This window comes from Leptodactylus fuscus, chromosome 5 (genome assembly GCF_031893055.1).
Source record: "Leptodactylus fuscus isolate aLepFus1 chromosome 5, aLepFus1.hap2, whole genome shotgun sequence".
Taxonomy (NCBI): Eukaryota; Metazoa; Chordata; class Amphibia; order Anura; family Leptodactylidae; genus Leptodactylus; species Leptodactylus fuscus.
Window position 1 is genome coordinate 214,615,202 of NC_134269.1, and position 16,856 is coordinate 214,632,057.

The following is a 16,856-nucleotide window of genomic DNA, read 5'->3' on the forward strand; positions in this document are numbered from 1 at the left end:
GGTCCTTGACTGGTGCCGTCACTCTCCCTTCAAGCAGTGGATATCTTTGGAGGGTTCCTTTTCCCATGTCCCGTTGCATCTGCTCCCCTGGCTTGACTCGGTCCCTGCCCCTGCCCTCGCCTCTCACCCCACGATTGGACCTACCCTTCGGGTGTGTCGACTGCTCTTTTGCAAGGACGGCCTTTCTCCCTCTCCTTCCCCCCTCCTTCCTGTTTTGGGCTCTCCGTCTTTCCCTCCGGAGCTTTCTCCAGGCCCTTTTCGATCATGGTTGAGGGCTGGGGTGCAGAGGGTGTTCCATTTCCGGGCCAATGGTCAATGGCGCCCCCTGAGTGACATTCAATTGGACTTGGCTCTCCCTTCTCTGGGGCCCTGGGGAGGTCTGCAGCTTACCCATTTTCTCTCCTCCTTCGCCGACTCGACCTCCTTTGATAGATCTCTTACGGTCTTTGAGAAAGCCTGTGTTGGCTCTGGTCTTCAACGCCACTCCCTGTCGGAGTTTTATGCCCTTTTGGTCTCCCCTCCTCCGAACCACAGACCCTCTTTCCTCTCCAAGTGGGAGGCGGATCTTAACCTCTCCTTCTCGGATGCGGACTGCTCTAGAATCTTGGAGCTCGCTCACAAAAGTTCATTGGCCTGCAAATACCAGGAGGCGGGCTACAAGATCCTTACCAGGTGGTACCATGTCCCTTCCCTTCTACATAAATTTTTCTCGTCTGCCTCTCCTCTTTGCTGGCGGTGTGGTTCGGAGGAGGGGACGCTCCTCCATGTTTTCTGGAGCTGCCCAGCTCTGAGGGAGTTCTGGGATGGTGTTCATCGCTTGACTTCCCAGATCTTTCAGATCGACCTGCCTAACTCCCCGGCCTGCTTCCTCCTTCACTTGTCTGAGGTCGCCCGCAAGGCCTACCGGAAGTCAGCTTTTAGGCACCTGATTAACGCAGCTAGGGCCTGCATCCCGGCCTTGTGGAAGTCCCCTCATCCCCCGTCTCTTTGCCATTGGGTTCGCAAGGTGGAGGACCTCCAAGCTATGGAGGATCTCACGGCGTCCTTGCGCGATGCCTATGACGCCTTCCTTGGAGCTTGGACTCCTTGGATCCTTTTCCAGGGCTCTGACCAATACAGGTCCATTGTGGGCAGTGGGTGAGGTCTTGGAGTGGGTGTTTCCCGGGACTCCTCCCCCCCCCCTACCCCCCTCTCTCTTTCTCTTCCCCTTCTTTTCTATTTCTTTCTCCTCTCTGTTGACTTCCTTCTGTTTCTCTTTCCCCTCCCCCCTCCCCCCCCCTTGTCTACCTCTCGTCCCCCCCCCCCCCTCCTCCTCAGGCGGTTTTTCTCCCGCTTTGTTGTCCCCCCCCTTTTTTTACTCTCCCTCATTTTTTGTATTGACTCTGTGTTGGCCCCTCCTCCCCCGTATTGTTGGTTGTGGTGAGGTTTGGCCTCTGATTTTGTCGGGCGACCCCGCTTATGGTCGGGTCCCCCGTGTTTTGCTATGTGTTTGTTTTGGATTCATATATCCTTTATTTCCTCTTTTATGTGACCTTGCTTTCATAAATAAAGAATTTATAAAAAAAAAAAAAAACATAGTGTATGACACTGTCAGGGCTCCTAGGAACCTATCTATAAAACATAGTGTATGACACTGTCAGGGCTCCTAGGAACCTATCTATAAAACATAGTGTATGACACTGTCAAGGCTCCTAGGAACCTATCTATAAAACATAGTGTATGACACTGTCAGGGCTCCTAGGAACCTATCTATAATACATAGTGTATGACACTGTCAGGGCTCCTAGGAACCTATCTATAATACATAGTGTATGACACTGTCAGGGCTCCTAGTAACCTATCTATAAAACATAGCCGAGATCTGGGGAATTAGATTCATCAGGTCATTTGGGTCGTCTGACTATCTATATGAAAGGAATGTAATGTCAGATTGAAATCTGCATTTTCACCAAATTTCCTATTTTTTCAGAATCAAAGACAAAACATATCAACCAAAATTTACCAAGTACATGTGTCTATGCCGGGGATCTGGAGCTGTGTATTGGTAAATGGATTTTTCCTGGCTGTAGAGATCTACCCAGCACAAATGTAGGACATGAGCTGTAGATTTACTCCAGTCCTCACATAATCTCATCTCGCTGCCCCCAGTATTCTGATCAGCGGCCATCACTATCTACAGCCCTTATGTAGACTGTACTCTGTCTCCCTCCTGTGGCACTTTAGGAGAATACAGCCATTGGCTTTGGCGTTTCTTTTCTTCCTTTCTGATATGACTATAAATTTGTTCCTCGTAGGTTGTTATAAAACTACAGTTGTGCATGCTGGGAGTTGTAGTCTCACAGCAGGATGGAGACGATTATTATACAGGATACAAACAATACATTGTTCATGATGAAGTTTATTAATAAAGTTCAGGAGTTCACAATGTGACATAATATGGTTTATACATTGGGAGATGATACACATCGTATATACATGGATTCTGGAAGCAATAAGATATGTAATAAAAAATCAGCTTTTGTCCTTATTCTTATATGAAGTCATATTATACCAAATTTTACCAAAAAGCAAATCAAAACATCTTCCACATTTTTTTACTCAATTTTCATACAGTTTTAACTGCACCACAACTGCACAGTGTGAAAATGACCTTATACCTGCAGCCCCCTATACAGCCCACCCAGGACACAGCAAATGTCACCTTCTACCATCCCCGATACAGCAAATTAACCTTGTGACACCTCAATGGAAGCCAATAATAAGATCTGTGACCTCTCCATCTAAGACGTCCTGAATCCTGGGAGAGAAACCACAAAAACCTCCCGGAATATTTTATCTAATAATACAAGAAATTTCCTACAATAAAACCTTCATTACTAGAGGACAATTGTTACAGAAATGACCATTTATTAGTCACCAATCACCATTTTCATTATTATCTTCATCATTTCATGAATCCATTAAAGGGATTCTACCACTAAAACACTTTTTTTTTAAAAAGGCTATTCGTCTCTTACCTGTAGAAGTGCTCTCCGCCGCGCCGTTTGTTCAAAATACCGGTTTGTACCGGTATGCTAATGAGTTCTCTCGCAGCAATGGGGGCGTCCCCATCACAGGAGCAGCGATGGGGGCGTCCCCATTGCAGCTCGAAAACTGACCGCAGCGCCGCCTCTCTGGTCTTCGGTGTCCTCCCTTTGCTTCTTCAGCGTACTGTCGGACGCCTGCGCAGTACGCTCTGTTCGACGAAGATTGCCGAACGTACTGCGCATGCGCGAAATTGCGATCCCAGCCATAGTGCGGGCACCGAACTTTCCCGCATGCGCAGTACGTTCGGCAATCTTCGCCGAACAGAGAGCATACTGCGCAGGCGTCCGACAGACGCTGAAGAGGCAAGGGGAGGACACCGAAGACCGGAGAGGCGGCGCTGCAGTGAGTTTTCGAGCTGCAATGCGGACGCCCCCATCGCTGCTCCTGCGATGGGGACGCCCCCATCGCTGCGAGACAACTCATTAGCATACCGGTACAAACCGGTATTTTGAACGAACGGCGCGGCGGAGAGCACTTCTACAGGTAAGAGACGAATAGCCTTTTTAAAGGCTATTCCGACGTGGTAACTAGAAAAAAAAGTGTTTTAGTGGTAGAATCCCTTTAAGTGTGAATGTGGTCATATCTGTAAGTACGAGGAGTAGAATTACACTCTGTGTCTATGATGGACCCTCACAGCCCCCGCCCCAATATCTTTATAGAACCTCCAAATACATATAATACAACATGAAGGGGCTCGGTGAAGGTGTCAGTGACGGTGTGTAAGTGTCTGATGGGGTCACACAGCTCATAGAAGGACAACTGCCCAGCCTCATAATCCAGACAGATCCTCAATCTATTACCGGAGATCTGGTGACGTAACGGGATCTCTTTACTGTCATGTATCACTGAATAATGATTCTTACACCACTGCCCTTCACATAAAACCCAGGACTTGTTATTATATCCAATGACTGACTGCTGCCCCCTCCTGTCTATACTGGGATAACACATCCCCACCATCCACAGCCATGATCCCCTGATCTCCACATCCCAGTAATGTCGCCCTGAGGTAAATCTCTGGTTACTTATCACCTGAGGATAATCCTGGAATCTCTTGTCTATTTGTGGACGATTCTGTCTTATTTCTGCCCAGGTTACAGTTTTCAGGTCATCTGATATTTGGATATTATTAGCAGCCGTGTTTACATCCAGTAATATGTCTGCAGGACCCTGCCCATAGATCCCTCCCTCTCCTGCAGCCGTTACCTCCCTCCCAACACCCCCAGTCCTGACTATTACACCATCACCCCCATATTTTGTACCTGACACAGGTAAATCTTGGGGGTGACTGGGCAGAGATTGGGCGCTGGGGGGTTGTGGCCTCATTTCGTCTGGTTTTGGAGGTGAGATGGTCTGTAGATATGTCATTATATCAGAGAGACCTGCATGTAACATCCCTGTAATTCCATCCACATCTACATCATGTGTCTTATCATGTCCCCCTGTGTCCTCATCACCTCCCCCCTCCTCAGGATCACACAAGTCACCTGTGTCTGGATCCTGTAAGACAGTCAGTGGATCAGTCATGTTACACAGCTCCTCAATGTGCTGCATCTTCATGGACAGCTCGGCCTTCTTTATCTCCAGCTTCTGGATCAGATCAGACAGTGACAGTGACCGCTGCTCCTCCTGCCTGGATATCTCACTCAGGATCTTCTTCTCCAGGTCGTCCAGTCGTCTCCTGATGTCTATAAACAGGGCAGTGACTCTCTCGGTTTCTCCAGATGCTTTCTCTTGAGCTTTTCTCCTGCTCTCCTCCAGACTCTGGACTCTATTCTCAGTCTTCTTCCTCTTTGTGATCAGTTTCTGAAGAACATTTCTCAGTTCCTTCTTCTTCTTCTCAGAGGCCTTATCCAGCATCTCCACCTGGTGTCCTCGATGTTCTCCAGCCAAACTACAGGACACACAGATACAAGCAGTGTCCTCAGTACAGTAATATTCCAGGACCTTCTTATGGACAGAACATTTCCTCTTCTCCAGGTTGGTGCTGGGATCACATAAGACGTGTTCTGGTGACTTGCTGTGGACTCTCAGATGGTTATCACACAGAGAAGCTTCACACATCAGACAGGACTTCACAGCAGGTACAGGAGAGTGAATACAGTAAGTGCAGCAGATCCCGGTGATCTCCTCCTGATGGGGCTCAGTAGACAGGACACGTTCTACTACATTACGTAGAGTTATGTTCCTCTGCAGTACAGGCCGCTCCCGAAACTCTTCTCTACATTCAGGACAGGAATAAACTCCAGACTCGTCCTGTGTATTCAGGACCTGACCAATACAGACCCGGCAGAAGTTGTGTCCACATCTCAGGGTTACAGGATCGGTATAAATGGTCAGACAGATGGAGCAGTCCAGCTCATCTCTCACATCAGCAGATGCCATGGCTTCGAGTATTATAAGAAACAAAACTTAAAATGTATTTCATAGGGCGTCGTCCAGCACATATGACCTTGCAAAATTGGTGAGCTCTGGCTATTAACCCTATAATTTGCTATAAGGGAACAGAGTTCTTCTCTTTGGCACCAGTTACAGGGAAGAAAGCTGGTTTCTCCATATTCATATTGGCCTCCATTAGAGTGTAAGCTCCTGTGATCAGGGCCATCTCTCTCTGGGCCACCTGAATTGTAGTTAGTGCTTATTTTTCTGCTCCCCTCATTGTATAATACTGTAATATATATAATTGTGTGTGTGTGTGTGTATATATATATAGAGAGAGAGAGAGAGAGAGAGATGAATGAAAAGTAGCAAGGTCCAGCACGAACGATCAGCCATCCATGTATCGTAAAACGTAGCTTTTATTTCACATATAAAAACTTCATGTGCAGCAGTAGGGGTTACAAGAGCCTACATGTTTCGGGGTTGCCCCCTTACTCATGGCCATGAGTAACAGCCCAAGTAACAAAGGTTCTGCCTAGAAAGAGCCTTCACGCCTTGGCTCAGCGTGGAGATGTAGCTATATACGTGGATGGAGACTGTATAGTGCCCAGGCTGGAGGAATCATTAAAGGCCTGGAACAGGCAAAGGGGCCCGGGACATAGGACTAACCCCTCTGACTCTGAAATACCTGCGAGAAGAAGATGCTCTTCTGGCCTGGACTGGGTGACAGGAGAGTCAATGCCCAAGTCTTACAAGGAATTACTAAGGACTTTTGTACACAGCAGCAATCCAGCACAGGTCATCCTCAGGGTCAGGGGTTAGTAGATTTGGCTAGGCCTGACCTTTGGACATGACCTCTTTATAAAACACCTCAGCCGGGACTACTGGAGAAGACTTGGCAGCTGGAGGTGCGGAGTAGTAGTCTGAGAGGAGACATGATGAGGTGATGTTGTCCTGTCAGGACAGGCCCCAACTCACTACTGAGGAACCGCACACTCTCCTCAGGAGGGAGGGGGCAAATCTAGCAGGTTCTAGAACCTTCTGAGGCATCAGCAGGCGCCATTGGCTGGCAGGATCATGTGACAGACGTATGGCACGTACCATTATGAGCAAGGAATAAACCAATATTTATGCTGACAGATCAATGTGTCATTTTGGTCATTAGGTGGCAGCAACACAATAAACCTAATGTGGTATAATGTAATGCCAATAGGAAGCCATTACACACTATTATATAAGGTGACAGCACTGACTAATATCCCTATGCAGACCAGTGACACATGAAGGCCCAGCATATAGAGAGTAGGAGTTTACCCGAATCCTGAGGGGCTCTATAGATTAATGAGTCTGTGGACTGTGAATGTGATGGAGTCCGCTGCTGCACCTACAGTTTAATGGCCACCCTGACCACACTGCCCATACTTACATAGGACTGCTTCCTTTACATATAAAATGTCTGCTCTACATGGAGTGAGAGGCAGCAGTCCTGTGTAAGTTATAGTTTAAGTCTGACATGGTAACTTACGGTGGACTGCTGCCTCCATGTAAAGCATTGCTGTACAAAATTACCTTACACAGGACTGCCTTATATGGAGGAGCAACTTATCCTGGCCCCGCCTACTTGCACTGACTCCACCTACTTGCACTGAGACCACCTATAAAATGGGACCACTTTTAAATTTTTTTCCAGGTCCACTTTCAGGTTCCAATCTGTCTCCGATCCTCATAGTTGTTGCTCCTAATATCTTTATAGAACCTCTAAATAAACATACTGCAGCATGAAGGGGCTCGGAGAAGGTGTCAGTGAAGGTGTGTAAGTGTCTGATGGGGTCACACAGCTCATAAAAGGACAACTGCCCGGCCTCATAATCCAGACAGATCCTCAATCTATTACTGGAGATCTGCTGAGGTAACTGGATCCATTTACTGTCATGTATCACTGAATACTCAGTATCACTGAACCGACTTCCATATAAACTCCAGGACTTGTTATTATATCCAATGTGTGACTGCTGCCCCCTCCTGTCTATACTGGGATAACACATCCCCACCCTCCACCATTTTGATCTACTGATCTCCACATCCCAGTAATGTCGTCCTGAGGTAAATCTCCTGATACTTATCACCTGAGGCCAATCCTGGAATCTCTTGGCTGTTTCTGGACGATCCTGTCTTATTTCTGCCCAGGTTACAGTTTTCCGGTCCTGTGATATTCGGATATTATTATGAGCCGTGTTTACATCCAGTAATATGTCTGCAGGACCCTGCCCATAGATCCCTCCCTCTCCTGCAGCCATTACCTCCCCCCCAACACCCCCAGTCCTGACTATTACATCATCACCCCCATATTCTGTACCTGACACAGGTAAATCTTGGGTGTGACTGGGCAGAGATCGGGCGCTGGGGGGTTGTGGCCTCATTTCTCCTGGTTTTGCGGGTGAGATGGTCTGTAGATATGTCATTATATCAGAGAGACCTGCATGTAACATCCCTGTAATTCCATCCACATCTACGTCATGTGTCTTATCATGTCCCCCTGTGTCCTCATCACCTCCCCCCTCCTCAGGATCACACAAGTCACCTGTGTCTGGATCCTGTAAGACAGTCAGTGGATCAGTCATGTTACACAGCTCCTCAATGTGCCGCATCTTCATGGACAGCTCGGTCTTCTTTATTTCCAGCTTCTGGATCACATCAGACAGTGACAATGACCGCTGCTCCTCCTGCCTGGAGATCTCACTCAGGACCTTCTTCTCCAGGTCGTCCAGTCGTCTCCTGATGTCTATAAACAGGGCAGTGACTCTCTTGGCTTCTCCAGATGCTTTTTCTTGAGCTTTTCTCCTGCTCTCCTCCAGACTCTGGACTCTTTCCTCAGTCTTCTCTCTCTTTGTCATCAATTTTGGGAGACAATATCTCATTTTATTCTTTTTCTTCTCAAAGGCCTCATCCAGCATCTCCACCCAATGTCCTCGATGTTCTCCTGCTGAACAATACACACAGATACAAGCAGCATCCTCAGTACAGTAATATTCCAGGACCTTCTTATGGACAGAACATTTCCTCTTCTCCAGGTTGGTGCTGGGATCAGTTAGGGCGTGTTCTGGTGACTTGCTGTGGACTCTCAGATGGTTATCACACAGAGAAGCTTCACAGAGTAGACAGGACTTCACAGCAGGTACCGGAGAGTGAATACAGTAAGTGCAGCAGATCCCGGTGATCTCCTCCTGATGGGGCTCAGTAGACAGGACACGTTCTACTACATTACGTAGAGTTATATTCCTCTGCATTACAGGCCGCTCCTGAAACTCTTCTCTACATTCAGGACAGGAATAAACTCCAGACTCATCCTGTGTATTCAGGACCAGATCAATACAGAACTGGCAGAAGTTGTGTCCACATCTCAGGATTACAGGATCGGTATAAATGGTCAGACAGATGGAGCAGAGCAGCTTATCTCTCACATCAGCAGACGCCATGGCTTAAGGATTTCCATGAAATTAAGTAGAAGGTGTATATAAAGGGTGTGTTAGAGGAGTGTCACTTCTGCTGCTACTTCTTTAAGGTTGCTATGTTTACCTGGAGAAGCTCTCTGCTTTGGCCAATCAGCAGCTGAGGAGACCTATATAAGACCACTCCTTCCAGACACAGGTGCCGACTATTTGTTTACTACTCCTGATTTGGCTTCATTGCTAATTGTATCCGTTGCTTCATATTGACCCCTTGGCTTGTTCTCAGATTTCCTTTTGTCTCCTGATTCTGCTTGTCATATTTGGATTTGTGACCCTTGGCTCATTTCCCGGGTTTCGTATTTGTTTCCTGATTTGGTCTCTGACAGCCTTTCCTGATACTGTCCCGTGCTGGGAGCTGACTATTAACCCTATAATCTGGTAGATGAGAACGGAGATCTTGTTGGTTGTCGTTACATACAAGGAAGTCAGTTTCTCCATGTTTATACTCCGTCCCCATTAGAGTGTAAGCTCCTTTGATCAGGGCCATCTCTCGCTCAGCCTCTTGTTCTTCTCCTTTATTGTAGTCAGTGGTTATTTCTCTGCTCTCCTAATTGTACAATACTCATATATACTGTAGATGTGTTATCATATATAGATATTTTCTCCATGTAGAGGTGACTAGATGAGCGCCACTATTCTTGTATGATGATGTAATTCTCCATGGACGTCTAGTCACTAGTGCATAACATAGCCATGTCACAAAGGCCATGGTGGCGCTGGCACAGTCCACTTGGCCAGGGAGACTTCCCAGCTCTTTCAGGAGTCTGGTAGGTTTCCCCTTATTTCGGGAGCCTCCTGGATGTATCAGAAGAATTGGTAGGTATAGGTTATGCTTAGACAGGCTGCCCTGCATCATCGGGCCCCACAGCTCACAAATGAGAACCTCTTATAACAGAAAGGTTCACACCAGGGCTTGTATTCCGCAGCGCTTTTCTCTCCGCATTTTCTTCCCTTTTCGAGCGGAAACCGGGCTGAAAACCGACAGACCCCATTATAGTCTATGGGGTCCACGGGTAACTGATTTTTTTTAAGCGGATTATGTTTCCCCAAGTAAACCCCCCTGCTCTCGAATAGAAAACTGAACGCAGGTGTGAGCCTAGAGGAACATTGAGGAAACCCAGTTTTCATGTCCAAGCCTTGAATTTCCCTATTATTATTGCACCAATTGTTCGATCGTACGTTATTATGCCTAAGTGACTTCATGTAGCGACGTTACTGCGGAACTTACATTAACTTGACTCATTCCAGCTTAACAAGTAAAACTGTAACTGTCGCTACACCACATCGTATCCCACCGCATTTATACAAAGCTACATAAACAGGCACGTCCCCGTTATGTCACATATACTACTGTATATATCCATGGATACGCTGATATGTATCTTCTGTCATGTGTACACACATTAGTGCTGCAGTTTATTCATTTTATTTTTTCAGTATCTGAGGAAGGTTGCATTGTGACAACCGAAATGTCAATATTTGTTTGGCTTGTCTACCTCAATGAAAGTGTACAAAGCCTTCAACCACATATTATGGAGTGCCAGGTTATCTCTATCGTACTCCAAATGTAAATCTGCTGCGTAATAAAGAATATATATACATACGTGTCCGGATACAGCAGCCCTACTAAAGGTATATAGATGTAGTGGAAATCACAGACGAGATCAGTGCCGTTAGAAAGATGTAACCTGCCACCAAGTCATGGACACATATAGAGATTGGCACCAGGGTCAAGGTATACCAGGACACAACATGTAAAAAAGATGACAATCCCTCAAAGTGGCCCATAAGGATAGTGCGTGAAGTGATAGTCCTGAAGAAGACGGCAGTATGAAAGTCTCCGAATGTGCAAAAATTGTAGAAATTTCTCGGTTCATGGTATATGCAATATTGAAGGCTATAACTGTTTTCACTTAGTTTTTTCAAATAATTTTCGGTGATAAATAGGTTTTTATTTCATTTCTCTTTTTACATATAACAGAGCACCACATAACGCCAACATATTCCACAGCACTTTACAAATTGTAAGGTTCAAGCACAGACAAAATAAGACAATATAGATTAATAATTAAATTCACACAATGGGACTGAGGGCCCCTCCATGCAAAAATTTACAATCTATGAGGGAGAGCGGCTGACACAAGAGGTAGCAGGGGCAGGATAGGAGTGTTGGGGGAGTACACGCTCCAAATTAAAACAAAATGGCTAATGAGCTCGGAGGAGACAAGGATATGCATACTCAGATGCTGTATATAAAAGTATTCTGACATTTATTACATGTTACTTAGCTTATATAGAGGAATAATGGCTGTATGTTAATTTAGGCATAATAAACTACATCACATGGAAATATGAATTATCATTGGTCAGAGTACAGAATTGGCGTTTACAAATGATAAATACGTGCATAAGCAATACATGAGTTAATACATGATTGTCTGTGTCCACCATTTTAGCTTCTAATCATGCTAGCACAGTCTGCCAAAATGGATGCTGTACTAGAATAAAAAACAAAAGAGACACCGAGCACACTATATAGTGTAGAATGTCTGATAAATTTTGGTGGAAATAACCAGAAGATTTAAAAGGACCAAATGGCCTCTCACCTGATGAGGTTGTGACAATCGCTCACAACTACGTTTGGGGTTTACCGTCAGGTGGAGGAGGCAGCACGTCTGATGGACACCGACCAAGGCCAGGGAAGATAGAGTTTTCAATGAAATGGAAAGACGGCGCTCTCAGGTCACAACAGGATTTCATTCAAAAAGACAATGATGCACAACGCTAAAAAATCGCCGCGTTTCGGGCACACCTGCCCTTTCTCAAGTGCGTAACTTCACACAAAGCTCGGTCAGTCTGGAAGATGTATACAAATTGTATGCCCATAGGGCATACAATTTGTATACATCTTCCAGACTGACCGAGCTTTGTGTGAAGTTACGCACTTGAGAAAGGGCAGGTGTGCCCGAAACGCGGCGATTTTTTAGCGTTGTGCATCATTGTCTTTTTGAATGAAATCCTGTTGTGACCTGAGAGCGCCGTCTTTCCATTTCATTGAAAATGGATGCTGTGACCTTCAAGGTTTCATGTTAGTGGATGCTACATGAAACAAGAGATTAGAACTGGTTTCATATCTTGTGGACATTCTGTGTCTTGTTACAGGACATGATATACTTATGGACATTCTAAGAGCAGAATTGCAACTCTGAAGGTTTAAGCAGGCTACATGAGAGACAACTTGTTATATAATGAAGAATATAGAACAAAATGGAGTATGTAGACCAAGATGGCGGAAAACTAATCTCTCTCTTTTTACACAGATACTTTTCCCCTCACAAGAGGAAGCATTACTTATACAGTGTACCAGCAATAATGGGGGAGTGAAGAGAGGAGGCTTAGTTTTAGGAATTCTAACTGCAGAAGGATTTACGGTAGAGTATTCCAGAGATATCCTTCCACACAGTGGCGTAACTAGGAATGGTGGGGACCCGTGGCGAACTTTTGATATGGGTCCCCAACCGACACCGACGACCTCGACCGACCCCCTCCTCTGCACTCTATTATGTCCCATAGTGGCCCCTTCACACAGTATTATGTCCCTTAGTGGCCCCTGCACACAGTATTATGTATTATTATCTTTTCAGACCCCAGAGTATAATAATCAGAGACCCGGGGGAATAAAAACATAAAAAATTACTGTTTCTTACCTGTCCCCCGGCTCCTACGCTGTCTCCTCCGCCGACGTCCGTCTTCTATGACATCGGACGTCACATGACCCTGGAAGTAGGCCGGGTTCATGTGACGTCAGAGAACTAGGAAGGAGGCCTGGCAGGATCGTGGAGAGGTAAGTAACAGTGTTTGTTACGTTCCCTTACCTCTCCCGGTCCGCCGATCATTATACTTGGGGGTCTGCAAAGACCCCCCGAGTATAATGATAGTATTTGTGGGGCCCACGGTGTCACTTACCGATCCCAGCCCAGCCAGGATCGGCAAGTAAATAGGGCCCGTAGCGTCCTATTAAAAAAAAAAACGCAGCAGTAGCGGCTGTCACCGGGCCCCCTAATGGCCCGGGCCCTGTGGCAGCTGCCTCTGCGGTAGTTACGCCACTGCTTCCACGGTCAGAAAGAAAAGCCTTAAAGCCCACCATTATCGCTGGGTGGTGACGAACGCCCCCCAATGTTACTGTACCTGGTATTACTCACAGCCCAGCAATGTCACTAACCTGTAAAGCCCGTCCTTCTGACAGCGGAGAGATCCGAAACAAACAGCACCGATATCTCCGGCACTAGGACGCGTACCGGGAAAGCTTTCCAGCAGTATGTAATACCGCACATCACATGAGTACATGAAAGATCCTCTTTACTAACCAAAGTTTCAGAATTTATGGTTTTAAAAGCTGCAATTTTAATAAATTTACTCTTATTTTTGTATTTTTTTTGATAATGTAGTTTTAATGTTTAGTCATTCTATGTTTTTTCTTTTTCTCCTATCCAGTAAAATGAGGCAACCCGTCTGTTTTTTCGCATAATTTCTATTTTTCCGATTATTTCTCCCTTTTTTTTTTTCAGTAACACAAACCACTAGTAAAATGTTGGTTTTTTTTTATTGCCTTTTCTCCTTATTCTGGTAATTTTTGTGCAGGTGACTATTCGGACTCCATCACAATACAGCGAGGGTCCGGCCTATAGAGACAGTCTCACCGCCCATGTCTGTAGTGAACCACTTACTTACTCCAAGAATCTCTGTCAGACACTTCACCTCGGCCGCGCAGACTTGTATGAAGACGACGGGAAGACGTTTATTTCCAGGCACAATCCACAGCAGGTGAGGAGAGAAATCTAAGATGGCTGACAGACAACACATAACAGGAGGAAGAGAGGAGCTAATACAGCAGAGACTGGCTACAGGGGCAGAGAAGGGACAAAACTAGCACAAAGCAAACTCCTCTAGCACCAATAATATCTATAGGACAACGAACATCAATCTCCAACCACAGGACATGACAGTGATAGTTTTGTGTCATTGGGCCTAGAACCTGTCACGTGGGTGCGGTAATGGCGTTTATTTTTCTAATAATATATTATTATACATTGTGTCCCTATAAGGTGACATGAACATATATGTTATACATGAGCCCAGTCACAGGAGGTATATACAGCCTCCTAGTACTCACTGCTGGCCTCATATGACTTCTCTAGGACCCAGTAGCTCCTGAAGTTCCTCTGTCACTTGGCTATCACAGGAGGGCGCCACAAGATGGCGGCTTCTATGGCTGTATACATAGAACTCACAGGCACAGATTTATTAAAACTGTCTTAGTCACCCATAGCAACCAATCACAGTGAAGCTTTCATTTTGTATTTTGTTCCTGAAAGATAAAAGCTGAGCTGTGATTGGTTGCTATGGGAAACTAATGCAGTTTTGCATTTACACCGTTTTAATAAATCTGCCATCAAGTACCAAGGAGTTCAGTTCACCACCGTCACAGTGACTGGACATGGAGAACAAGGCCGCAGGCTGGGAGCAGAACACAGGCCGGGCCGAGGTGACCGCAGCAGGACTGAAGCACAAAGACAGCGTCAGAATCAGAGAACACGGTAGGTGGGGATTGTATCGGGAGCAGTGATCACTCTCAGCTGTGCGCTCTGTAGAGGAAAGAGTTAAAATAACCTTCTATAAGGATCTACAAGTCCAGTAAGGGTAAGTTCACAAGGGGTTTTTTGGTTCGGAACTTGAGGCACTGCACCAACATCCAGTCGCGCACTCCACTTCGGATTAGGCCCAATGAATGGGCCTAATCGGGAGGAGGGAGTGTCTTCAGGTCGAATCGCGAGGCGAATTGGCCTGAAGAATTAGCACCTCACTTCTCCGGAAAAAGCTCCTGAGCGGCTCCCTTTGATTTCAATGGGAGCCGTCTTCTTGGTCAGGATTTTGAGGCGAATACAGCCTCAAAATCCTGACCAAAAACCCTGTATGAACTTACTCTATGACGATATTTACACCGGTAGGTTTTTGTCTGAAGTATTAGAAGCCAAAACCAGGAATGGAATAAACAAAGTGGAGGAGTAACGTTGATGTATACGCTTCTTACTAAATTTGGCGCATCTCACTGCAGACCCTCAGTTATTAGGACAGCAGAACTAATAAATGAGTATAGTGTGGGGATAAGTTGTAGATGAGTAAGTATACCAGTGGTCAGACCCCCACCCACCACTAGATGAGCTGCTGATCCATTCATTTCTATGGAGTTCCTGGACATAACTGAGCGCTGGACTCGCCAATCTCAGTGGCATAAAACTGAATACAGCTGCAGTACGTGGCCGGGTACGAGGGGATCCTGTTCTTGTGATCAGTGGGGGGTCCCAGAAGGGGAGAGGGGATCTTTTTGATTTGCCTGTTACATCAGTTTTTATGATTTCCTGTATAGGGGTGAGATTGCGCTAATCCTTTTTCCTAAAGTCACCTCTAGGGGGAGCTCAGGAGCTTACTGTGTGGAGTTATACATTTAAGCTCCACCTAGTGGTGGCTGTAGGAAGAATGTATCTGTATCTCTATTCAGGGGTTTTGGCTCTGTATTAGAAAATGGAGTTTACAATGTCCTCTTGCAGTATTATGTCCGGTGGCCGCCTCTAGCCCAGTGTTTTCTAAGGTTTTCAGGCTTATATTTACAGGTGACATCTGTCAAACAAACTTGTTTCACTTGTAAAATTAGAAAAAAACACAAATCACCATTTTCATTATTATCTTCGTCATTTCATGAATTCATTAAGTGTGAATGTGGTCATATCTGTAAGTACAAGGAGGTGAAAGAGGGTATGTTCACACGGTGGAAACTAAATTCCGCCATGTGAACTTCCGAGTGGCTAGCCGCGACAGGATGCAGTGCATCGGCATTCAGTCGTGGCATTCTGCTACTGACTTGGTCTGGATGAGAGGGCCAAATCAGGAGGGAGTCTTGCACCGCGGACGCCGCAGCTGTCTCAGGCACTGAATCCACAGGAAGAAGGGGCATCTCGCTTCTTTTTCCTGCTAGCGGAAAAAAAGCGAGCAACTCCCATTCAAATGAATAGGAGCCTTTTTTGCAGGCGGATTTTGTGTCAAAATCTGCTTGCAAAAAGCTCTGTATGAATTAGCCCTTACACTCTATGTCTGATGGATCCTCACAGCCCCCGCCCCAATATCTTTAGAGAACCTTCCCATACATATGACACGCGCCTCCTGCGATTGGTTATTTAACGTTGACGTCAAAAGTAGGCGGTGGTCACATTAATGTGACTGGACTGTGTACATATCGGTAAAACCGATATGTAAGCGAGCCTCTCCGTGCACCCTGGGTGTTCCCCAAGCCATTGTGCATTCCCTCCTCCCCCCCCCCCCCCCCCCGCATTATACCTTTGTAACACCCCCTTCTTTCCTTGAGCTCCAAGATCCCCTCCTCCTCCTTAGGTGTAACCACTTCCATTCTCTGTAGTCTTGATCCCTGCGTTTGAAATCTCGCCATGTACAGCAAAGATTCCTTCTGAGCGTTACTGAACATACCAAGATCGCCATTTGTGCGCTTTCTTCCATTGTCCACGATGGAAGGTGATTACACCTACGGAGAAGGAGGGCATCTTAGAGCACAAGCAAAGGAGGGGGCGTTACAAAGTTATGACGCGGGGGGGGAGGGGGGTTGCACGATGGCTTGTAGAACGCCCAAGGTGCACGGAGAGGTTCATTTGCCTATTCAGGTATATCACTGTCTAAAAACACGATTTCCAAATGATAGAGCCCTTTAAGTGTGAATGTGGTCATATCTGTAATTACGAGGAGGTGAATTACACTCTGTGTCTCTGATGGACCCTCACAGCCCCCGCCCCAATATCTTTATAGAACCTCCAT

The 16,856-nt window shown here is 46.1% G+C and overlaps 2 protein-coding genes across 2 annotated transcripts; both read right to left on the reverse strand.

The window, feature by feature from the left end:
- Window positions 1–3,717: 3,717 nt before the first annotated feature.
- On the reverse strand, window positions 3,718–5,490 carry LOC142204114 (E3 ubiquitin/ISG15 ligase TRIM25-like). The gene has a single exon (XM_075275375.1). It carries the CDS (start codon window positions 5,470–5,472, stop codon window positions 3,718–3,720), a length of 1,755 nt encoding a protein of 584 aa, XP_075131476.1. The 5' UTR covers window positions 5,473–5,490.
- A 1,631-nt stretch (window positions 5,491–7,121) lies between these two features.
- LOC142204612 (E3 ubiquitin-protein ligase TRIM39-like) lies at window positions 7,122–8,942 on the reverse strand. Its single transcript, XM_075275922.1, has one exon. It carries the CDS (start codon window positions 8,940–8,942, stop codon window positions 7,122–7,124), a length of 1,821 nt encoding a protein of 606 aa, XP_075132023.1.
- Between the last annotated feature and the right edge of the window lie 7,914 nt (window positions 8,943–16,856).